Here is a 10,482-nt window from a genome sequence, read left to right as displayed (position 1 = left end):
CATCAGATAACCTAACAGAAATGTCTGAAGTTCAATTGTTCTGTCACTGTTTTTGCTCCAAAAGTCTTTTATTTGAAAAGGACTCTAGAACAAGGATATAAGACTTCCTTTAGTTCTAGTTTTTACTTTGGATGAATCATTTTCTTTTTTTGTTTGTTTGTTTTAAATAATATTATAAAGAGGTTAAGCTCTATATTTTAATTTCATATATAAAATTCCACAATTTGGAAGAAAAAAAGCAGTCCTAAAAATATCAATGTTTATTTTTTCATAAAGCAATAATTCAAAACGACTTTTTTTTCTATTCATTCAGAAGGTCATAACCCAGGAGTGCTGTTTATACTAGATGAATCTACAAAGCCAAGAACAGGAATCACTGTATCTCCTTCAGTAGACCTGATACTGTGAGTCTTCTCTTTTCTGTTAACATATTTGTGCAACATGCTGTAGTACGGGTCCTTCTGATTGAAAGTATACAGTGATGAAATTTGCTGCCACTCTTTAACGCTCGGAGTGTTACATTCTTTCGGATGGGAGCCCTCAAAGAAACATTTAACATTCTCTTTTGCCAATTCAGTTGCATGCTCTGTGGCTTTACTTTTAAGGATCTGCTGCTCCTGTTCCAAATAGATTTTCCAGAATTTCAGCTGCAGAAAACTAACTGGAGACAGGCATCGGCTGACACATGTAAAAATCAGAAGGATGATGATAACAGCTGCTATCAAGATCCAGCCCAACACCTTAAGAAAACACAAAATAGTAATTTAGTTACTTTTTTTTTTTTTACAAGAAATTTAAAAATCCCCAGATAAAGCTTCAACTACTCTCCAGTTACGACGATGAACAAGCAACAGTTTTAGGTCTTAATTCCTTAAGAGTAAGGTGTCGCAGTAACCTCCCTCGACCCCCAGTACAACTGCTTGCTTGAAAGGTCAACTCTAGTCCAAGTTATGCACTGTGATTCTGCCCAGGGAGGAGCCCATACCACTCCTTTAGAACTCAAAACGTGGAACTTCTGCAAATTCTGGGAAAGAAGTGTTCATTTTAAAGAACTTCTGAGCTTTCCTAGTCCAGATGCAATGTGGGGTGCTGGCTTTACAGCCAGACAGACCCATTTTATTGTATAGACCCCTTTAATTGTAACAATTCTTCTGCTTTCTACTGACTGGGCAAACTACTTAGACTCAGTGAAGTCGCTATATAGTGGAGATACGAAACTATTACTTGTAATGGCAAAACCGCTGTTGTGAGGCGTAAAAATAATGCAGGCGGTCAAGGGCCTAGCGCAATATCTGGCACAGAGTAGGTGTGCCCACTCTCACTCCCACTTTCCACGATTCATGTACATTGGCAGATACTACAGGAATGCTTTTTTCTCCTTTTCATGCGTTTTATTCAGATATTCGTTTGACGGCAAATTAGATGCAAGGAGCCATTCTAGATTTTCTTAGGCATTGTATATCTGGAGAAAAGTCACCGATTTTTCCCTCACCCCAGACGCCCAGCGAAATCTCGGCCCCTCGGCTCTCCCCAAACGCCCCCAGCGCCAGCGGCAGACCTGCGACTGAGCCTTCAGATCCTTCAGGAGGTCCTGCACGTCCGACGCCTTGGCCTCGTGGCAGGGCACCAGCGGCAGCTCCGCGGCGCAGCTGTGGTCGCGGTCGAGGCACAGGCGCTGCGCTAAGACCGCACTCCCGCTGGCCGCGCACTCGTAAAAGGCACCCCCGAGCAGCGCCACGGCCACCCAAGTGAGGGGTGCGAGCGCGGCGGCCGCGCTGAGCTGCGCGCACACCAGGGAGCCGCGCAGCCCACATCCGCAGCTCGCGCGGGCTCTGCAGCCGCAGCCGGTGATCAGGCGCCACGTGCGTGCGCTCAGCACATAGCCCAAGAGGAAGAGCGCGAGCGCCGGCACCAGCAAGAAGACCAGGCCGTAGGGCAGGTTCCAGGCGGCGCTGCACGGGCACTGGAACACCACGGCGGAGAAGATGCGCTCCCCGCCCGCCGTCAGCAGGGTCACCAGGCCGTAGCCCAGGGCGCTGTGGTGCTTGAGGTGCAGGTCCAGCACTGCCCGAAACTTCTCCATGAGCCTCGTCCCCCGGGACGTCGCGGACAGGCCCTGATCCTTCTGCCTCTTCGCTGTCCTGCTTGTCAAATGGTTTTGGTGGACTGGGGACCATGGCTTTCCACTCTTCGAGAAGCAGCTGTTTTAAAAGGGAAGAGGGCTTCTCAGACCTTCCTAAAGTTTCACTTTCTCATTTCAGCCACACCAGCTCTGGCTAACGAAGAGAACCAGGCAAACAGACACCCCCTGGACCTTTGACCTCTCTGGCACCCACCCCGTTCCAAAGGCAGAGGCACCAGTTATCTTCCTCCCCCAATTCAGGAACTCTGACAGAAGATTGACCTTGTTCCTTTGTTACCACCAATCTGACAACGAACCAGGAAACTACGTTCTTGACCCACAGCCACCAGTTGGGAAAACTGGGAAATACCAGATTTTCCTCTATTGCAGCCACCCTAGTCACTAAGCCAGATCACAGTAAAACCAAATAATTATCGAAAAACTGACTACTTACGGGAAACATTATTCAAGGACAAATTTCTGGTTCCTCCTTCATAAGCTAAATCATAGCAAAGTCCAGCTCAAGTTCTGGTACTTCTATGACGTGCGGCACGCTTTCTGTCTCCCTCCTGGACAGAACCACCAGCCTAGTTCACACTGACTCTTCTCTCCTCTACCTGATCTCCTTCAGGGCATTAGACCAAATATACTGTATTGATTTACTCATCAATACAATGTCATTTTCTTTCAGGTATGTCATAACACGGTCAGTGTTATAGGAGGGTAAAATTCTGACTCTGACCACCAAGCTGATCAGCACAGAAGGGGATACATGATTGTTCAAAGAATACTAGTTGAACCCAAAATTGCAAACTGCAGCTACATCTATCTAATGTTGTTGTTTCCTCCACCTTCAGTTTTCTGAAGGCAGCATTGTTCTGACACAAACACTGTAACCACTTTTGTGATATTGAGTCTTACTCTGTGTGACTCCAGAGTAGGTTACAGTGAGCTGAGGTGTGCTTGAGAGAACATGGAGTTTGAAGTCAAGCACATCGTGTCTGTGGTGTATTTAACAAGTATGCCCCTCTGAGACACAGCATCCTTATTTGTAAAAGAAGGATAACAGTGCCCACTTTTCAAGATTATTGATATGAGTAGATTGAGCAGCATATGTAAAGTGTCTTTACCTATAGGGTGTGTCTATTAAATGAATGCTCAGTGTGACAGTTTACCCCTTACAGTGCAATTTGGGGAATAGACAACAAATAATTACACTATACATAACTTAAGAATCTTGATGAATACTGAATTTTGAATTTTAAACCGAGGATCAATTCAGTGGATAGTATTAAGTGACTCAGTGACTCTGCTACCTTAAGAGAATTGGTGTACACCTTAGCTGTCTGCTTCACCACAAGGAGGCATCTGGATATGGAGCTTGGGCGGGCAATTCACAGTGAAATGGTTCTTATTGGTGCCCATCCACTAGGCTTGCCTGATTTTATCTGAGAAGAATAGGTAGCCCGTGGAACCAAATGAATTGTTAGAGAAGGAACAAGAAATTTATTATTATTTTCTTAGTCCAACTTGCCTTTTTAACTACTCTCCCTCCAAAACCACCAGCAGGGTGCCTAGCATAGTGCCAAAAGCTGTCATTCCATAGTGGTGTGGTAAATAGATATCTTTTTCTGTGTGTTTAGAGGCTAACCCCAGATGAGGGTCTTCATGGTCATGCAGGAAAGTTGGAGCCCTCTTCTCTGAGTTTAGACCAGATACTGCCAGGCTTCCTGTCAACTTGCAGCAAAGTTGCATGTTTGAAGCAAATCACTTCTGCTATGACCATTATCTTTGTAATTTTTCATTTCCCAAGATAAACTTCTTCCCTTGTGCCTTGAGTAACTCTCCTCCTACTGCTGCACTCTTCTTCACCTCTACCATAATACTCTATTGTGTCCTCTCTCCTCCATCCTTCCCATATTCCATCATGCACGAACATCAGTATATCCACAACCTTTGTGCAGATGGCTTTATCCAAATCTCCTCTAACTGAAACCTAATAAAAATGCACCCTTCTGTCTTCCTGAGTGAGATTAATTTATTCTCCCACATCTCTCAAACCAAGCGGGATGGCTGACATTTTCCTGGTTACCTACTGATAGCCATTCCAGGGTTTTACCACTGTGCTGTACTAGTTTATCATCCACTAAGGCTCAATCTAATCAGCACCATCTCCTCCTTCACCTCATTCCTATGGTCTGGTTTTGTTCCCTTCATTTATTAAGACTCTAATGAAGTCCATCACCTTCTCTTCTCTGGCTTCTGTTATTTAGTCAATGATTTGTTTGAAATATGTTTACTTACAGAAACTTTAATCTATCAGCTCCCTCCCCCAAATAGATTCATTCGTTTGTTAACCAGTTATTAATTACTTCATTTGTTCATTCATTCATTCATTTATTTAAATGTTTAATAAACACTCAGAATATGTCAGGTATCTATCAAAAGTACTTGGAATTGCTGGATACAACAAGGAAGAAGACACAGGTATCCAGCCATCTTTGAACTTATAGTAGAGATGATATAGCAAATGGAGAGAAAGGGTTCTGAAGATTATGCACAGGATAAATTGGAGTTAGAGAGTGTCCTGAAAGAGCCTCTATGAGAAAATGACATTTAATCTGAATGAGTCTGGGGTACAAAGGAGCTTGGTTGGAAAGAAGGCCAGAGTGATGGGAGCATTGAGAATGACAGGCAAGTTGGCACATCATGAGGCCAAAGCTGCAGGTTGGAAGGTCAGGTTTAGGTGCTTCATAGACCAGAATATGTAGTCTGAAATTCTGCCTCTGAAACTTATCACAGACTGAGCTGCATCCTGACATTGTGAGCTTCTGTCTCTTAAACACCCCTTCCTGGGTTTGCTGTTTTTGTACTCTCCTAAACACAAATCTCCCAGATGCAATGATCATTCAGAACTTAGTACAGGTTTCTATAATTGAGAGTCCAGGATTTGCCTGCCAGCCTGAATGTTTCCCCAGCATCTGGCTTTGAGTCTAGTACCTCGCCATCCACTCCCACCACCACTGGATTGACTGGTTCTAGCTCTTGGTCTATTGAAGATTCCCAGCCCTCCATACCCAGCTCTGTTCTGAGAGGATATTGCTCAGAAGTTCAGCCCTTAGTGGAAATTGACTAACACCCTAATGGTGTGAAGAGGTTGACTAAATAATATTTTAAACGTCTTTACACTTTTGAAAGGCTGTGATTTGCTTTAGCTGTTAAGAAATGAGTAGTAGAATGTCGTCAGCAAAGCCTGAGTCCTGTCCTCTTGCTCTCCTCCCTGGACAGCATGAGCTTCACCACTTGCTCCGCCTTCTCCACCAACTACCATTCCCTGAGCTCTGTCCAGGCACCCAGCTTCATCGTCCGGCTGGTGAGCAGTGTGGCTAGTGTCTATGCAGGCACCAGGGGCTCTGGTTCCTGGATCTCTGTGTCCCGTTCCACCAGCTTCTGGGGCGGCATGGGATCTGGGGGCCTGGCCGTGGGGATGGTCAGGGGTGTGGCAGGAATAGGAGGCATCCAGAATGAGAAGGAGACCATGCAAAGCCTGAATGACTGTCTGGCCTACCTGGACAGAGTGAGGAGCCTGGAGACTGAGAACTGGAAGCTGGAGAGTAAAATCCAGGAGCACCTGGAGAAGAAGGGACCCCAGACCAGAGACTGGAGCCATTACTTCACGACCGTCAGGACCTGAGGGCTCAAATCTGCGCAAATACTGTGGACAATGCCCGCATCGTTCTGCAGATCAGCAGTGCCTGTCTTGCTGCTGATGACTTCAGTGTCAAGTATGAGACAGAGCTGGCCATGTGCCAGTCTGTGGTGAGCTACATCCATGGGGTCCACAAGGTCACTGATGACACCAATGTCACTCAACTGCAGCTGGAGACAGAGATCGAAGCTCTCAGACAGGAGCTGTTCTTCATGAAGAACCAACCGCGAAAAGGAAGTACAAGGCCTACAAGCCGAGACTGCCAGCTCTGGGCTGACCGTGGAGGTAGATGCCCCCAGATCTCAGGATCTTGCCAAGATCATGGCAGACATCCAGGCCCAATATGACAAGTTGTCTGGGAAGAACTGAGAGAAGCTGGACAAGTACTGGTCTCAGCAGATTGAGGAGAGCACCACAGTGGTCACCATGCAGTCCACCGAGATTGGAGCTGCTGAGATGACGCTCACAGAGCTGAGACATACAGTCCAGTCCTTGGAGATCGACCTAGACTCCATGAGAAATCTGAAGGCCAGCTTGGAGAGCAGCCTGAGGGAGGTGGATGCTCGCTATGCCCTGCAGATGGAGCAGCCCAGTGGGACCTGATGCACCTGGAGTCAGAGCTGGCACAGACCCAGGCAGAGGGACAGTGCTAGGCCCAGGAGTACGAGGCCCTGCTGGATATCAAGGTCAAACTGGAGGCTGAGATCACCACCTGCCAATGCCTGCTGGAAGATGGTGAGGACTTCAGTCTTGGTGATGCCCTGGACAGCAGCAACTCCATGCAAACCATCCAAAAGACCACCATCTGCTGGATAGTGGTTGGCAAAGTGGTGTCTGAGACCAATGATACCAAAGTTCTGAGGTATTAAGCCAGCAGAAGTAGGGGACCCTTTGGGGAGCAGGAGGCCAATAAAAAGTTCAGAGGTGAAAATAAATAAATAAATAAATGAGTAGTTGAGTCTCACATTAAGCACAGTGTAAAGCCAATGGTTATGGGTTCTCTTTGGTTTCCTTTAACTGTAGTACTTTGTTTTTCAGCACTATCATTTTCAATGTCAGGAATGGGTTTCAGAAACCACAGAGCATTTCTTGGAAAAGAAACTTCTTGAAAGGAAATGCACATACCCACTGTGAATCTGAAAGTGTCTTGCATTTGTCTTCATGTGTGCTAGTTCTCAAACATTGTTCTCTGCAGCTTTCGTAAGAATGCAGACTAATGGCATGACCCTGCTTGGAATGTGACTGCTAGATTCTCATACAACATTAGTCTTGGCCCCAAGACCCTCCAAAAGGAGTAAAATCAAATTAGGATTCAAATATCATAGGTAACATGTACAAGAAGAAATGCCAGATGCCAAATTAACAAGTTAGTTTACAAAATCTGACACTCCTACTCTTAAAGGGAGTATCTTTCTGAATGTTAAAATTTGTGGGTGTATTGCTCATGTTAGATAACATATTTGAAAATCTGGAACATGCTATTATCTTGATGTATTTCAAATGTTTATAAAAGTTTTTCCAACAGAAGTGTAAAGCAGAAGGAGGGAAAGATCAGACTCTTTCCTTGGCACAGAGCCGTCATTTGTTAAATGGCAATCCCACAACATTTCCAAAAAAATCTCTTTAAAGATTTTTATTCCTCTCTTAGCATGAATTTCCTATGCCTATCACAAAAGTTTTAGTATTTAGTGATTAACACACTAATTTTTTTCTTGCAGCAGATGGTTATTTTAACTCTGTTAAAAGAAAAACCATAGCCACATTAAATTTAACATAGTTTAATTGAGCAAAGAATGATTCATGAATCTGGCAGCCTCTTGAGCCAGAGTAGGCTCAGAGAGAATCCCATGGAAAACTTATAGACAGAAAAAGGAAAGTGACGTATGAAAAACGGAAGTGAGGTATGGAAACAGCCTGGTTGATTACAGCTTAGCGTTTACCTTGTTTGAATACAGTTTGAACAGTTGACCCCCTTTGATTGGCCAAAACTTGTTGACTGGCACAACAGTAGGTTACAGTCTGCTTACATTGCAGAGAAACCTTTAGGCTGAACATGAAATACGTAAGGAGGCAGCTTTAGGCTAAACTTGATTTAACAACTTAGAGAACCTAGATCTGGCCAAGTCTCTATTGACATCATCATTGCTACTATTGTTGTTGTCACTGCCATCATCAACATCATCTGATACTCAGAGGCTATTAAATGTCCTAGTTAGTTTTCCTTCTGTGCTTTTTACGACCTATGTCTATTAGCAATTTTGGCGAAATAATGTTTGCTCATTGTCTTAGTCTTTCAGTCTGCTATAACAAAATACTTTAGACTGGGTAATTTATAAACAAAGAATTATTTCTCACAGTACCGAAGGCTGAGAAGTCCATGATCAAGATGCTAGCGGATTTGGTGTCTGGTAAAAGCCTATTCCTCATAAATGGCAACTTTCCTGTGTTTTCACATGGTGGAAGAGACAAGGCACCTCCCTTCGACCTCTTTTGTAAGGGCACTAATCCCATTCATGAGAGTGAAGCCCTCATGATTTAATCACTTCTCAGCAGGCCTCACCTCTTAATACTATCATAGTGGATATTAAGTTCCAACGTAAGACTTTTGGGGGGACACCAACATTCAGACCATAGCACCCATCAAATCAAATTGTTATTTCAAAGGTGAGAGAGAGAGACACAGAGAGAGACATAGAGAGAGATAGCCACAATATATATCCACAAATTTATACACCCACAATATATATCCAGAATATATCCACAATTTTAACATTCAGAAATATATTCCTTTTGGGATTAGGAGTGTCGGATTTTGTAAATTAACTTGTTAATTTTGGCATCTAGCATTGCATCTTGCCCATGATACCTAAGATACTTGAATCTTAACTTGATTTGACTCTCTTTGGAGGGTCTTAGGGCCAAGATTAATGCTGTATTACAATCTAGCGGTCATATTTCAAGCAGAGTCATGCCATTAGTCTGCATTATTATGACAGCTGCAGAGCACAATGTGTGATAATGTGTGATACAGCATTTATCATCACAAGCCCAGCTCTCTTGAACTCAAATTTCCTTTGCTAATTTATGATATGTGATCAGACATATGAATTTCCAAAGACAACAATCATAAATAACAAACAAGATTAAATAATAAGAATGAAGAAAATTAAAATAATTTAATAAAACAAAATTTTTAGTTCTTCAAATTGTAGATGACACTATTATAAAATTTCAGAAACTTAAATGAACTCTATGGAGAGCATAAACTCTCATGGAAGAGCTTCCCAAAAAGAATGCATCACTTGAAACTTGCTAAATTGTCAAGTTGTAGGGTACTATTTAAAAAAATTATGTAGTATTTATGCATAGAATACAAAGTAGATCCATACCATTGAGGTAGATCTGTATGTGCTGGTATGGATGAAAAGACATGGAAGACGTGCTAATTGGAAAAGATAAGCAAGAACATTTCAAGCAATTCATTTGTATACGAAAGGAAATTTACTTTGCAAGAAAGCAGAAGAATGGAATCATGTCTTGGAAAGTACTGTGGCTATTGACAAATATAGCTTGGAACTGTGGCTATTGACAAATACAGCTTGCTGCAATCAAAAAGATAAGGAGCTTACTAAAATTTGGGAGAAATTTACAGTCAAAGAAATCACAAGCCCGAGTAGACCTATGGTCTTCTGACATTACATAAGTAGAACACGCACTAAGAGAATTACACAGTTCCCAAGACGAATATATGCCCATTAGTACATGACAAAGGAAGATAACAGAAAACCCTCCAGAGGGTGGAGTCCTGAAAATCAAGGAACATTTCTGTATACTCAAGGTAGGGACTTTTATGGCTTTTGCCAAGTGGTAATTTAGTAAGCTTCTTATTTCTTTGATTCCAGTAAACCGTATTTGCCAATATCCACCATTCTTTCCAAGACATGGTTCTCAGATATATTCTGTCATTTTGCTTTCTTGCCCCATCCTCCGTGTCTCTCTCTCTCTCTCTCTGTCTCACTCTGTCCCTCTTTCCCTGGTCCTGCCATCCACCCTACCTTCCTCTGTCTCTTCCTCCCTCTCTATCTAGATCTCCATGTCTCTCTATCTTTATCTCTCTCTTGCCATTACTGATACCCTGAATATACATGAGTCTATGATTTCCTGTGGAAAAGCCACAACTTTAATTTGATCTTTGCCCTGTGTATTTATCCAATTGAATACCTTAATTTTATCTGCCCTGAAATTCCTTAATCTATTGAAAGGCATTATCAATAGGTGGAGACACCATACTTTTAATTTTACCTTTCCACAGGTTATTTTAATGGGCTTCATCTTTCAAGGCTTTCTCAATTTCTGACTTGGTATTTGGAGTTTAAAGCCTGTTAGGATTTCCAATTTTGCAAGGCCCCAATTTTCTGAAATATCTCCATTCTTTCTCATATTTATTAACAAATCAACCAATTCTTTTTTTTTTTTTGAGGTTATAAAGCCTTGCCAAAAAAATAGCTAGTAGTTGCCAACACATAGTAGACACATTATTTTCCAATCCTTTCCCCTAGAGTCGTATTTCCTTTAGCTACATAATCTTCCTCCAAGTTAATACAGAAGTTGGCTTTGCCAACCACCACATAACAAGAATTGTCATCTATCT

The 10,482-nt window shown here is 42.8% G+C and overlaps 1 protein-coding gene across 2 annotated transcripts; it reads right to left on the bottom strand.

Moving 5' to 3' along the window:
• Positions 1-245: 245 nt before the first annotated feature.
• Positions 246-2,638, bottom strand: FAM26F (family with sequence similarity 26, member F). Of its 2 annotated transcripts, XM_012002322.1 has the most exons (3): positions 2,577-2,638; positions 1,559-2,141; positions 246-740 (listed from the first exon to the last, which is right to left on the bottom strand). In XM_012002322.1, exons 2-3 carry the CDS (start codon positions 2,081-2,083, stop codon positions 318-320), a joined length of 948 nt encoding a protein of 315 aa, XP_011857712.1. In that variant the 5' UTR covers positions 2,084-2,141; positions 2,577-2,638; the 3' UTR covers positions 246-317. The 2 variants fall into 2 exon arrangements, with proteins under 2 accessions (XP_011857712.1, XP_011857714.1); XM_012002324.1 differs by lacking the exon at positions 1,559-2,141 and having other exon boundaries at positions 247-740.
• Between the last annotated feature and the right edge of the window lie 7,844 nt (positions 2,639-10,482).

This window comes from Mandrillus leucophaeus, unplaced genomic scaffold, assembly GCF_000951045.1.
Source record: "Mandrillus leucophaeus isolate KB7577 unplaced genomic scaffold, Mleu.le_1.0 Scaffold683, whole genome shotgun sequence".
NCBI classification, from domain to species: Eukaryota; Metazoa; Chordata; class Mammalia; order Primates; family Cercopithecidae; genus Mandrillus; species Mandrillus leucophaeus.
The sequence above is the reverse complement of the archived record's forward strand: the minus strand, read 5'-3'. Positions and strand labels throughout refer to the sequence as shown.

Excerpts from the sequence above, each read along its gene's own strand:
- FAM26F (XM_012002322.1), bottom strand. The coding sequence starts at position 2,083 with ATGGAGAAGTTTCGGGCAGTGCTGGACCTGCACCTCAAGCACCACAGC. Across the intron at positions 741-1,558 it reads ATCTGAAGGCTCAGTCGCAG|GTGTTGGGCTGGATCTTGAT; the intron begins GTCTGCCGCTGG and ends TGTTTTCTTAAG.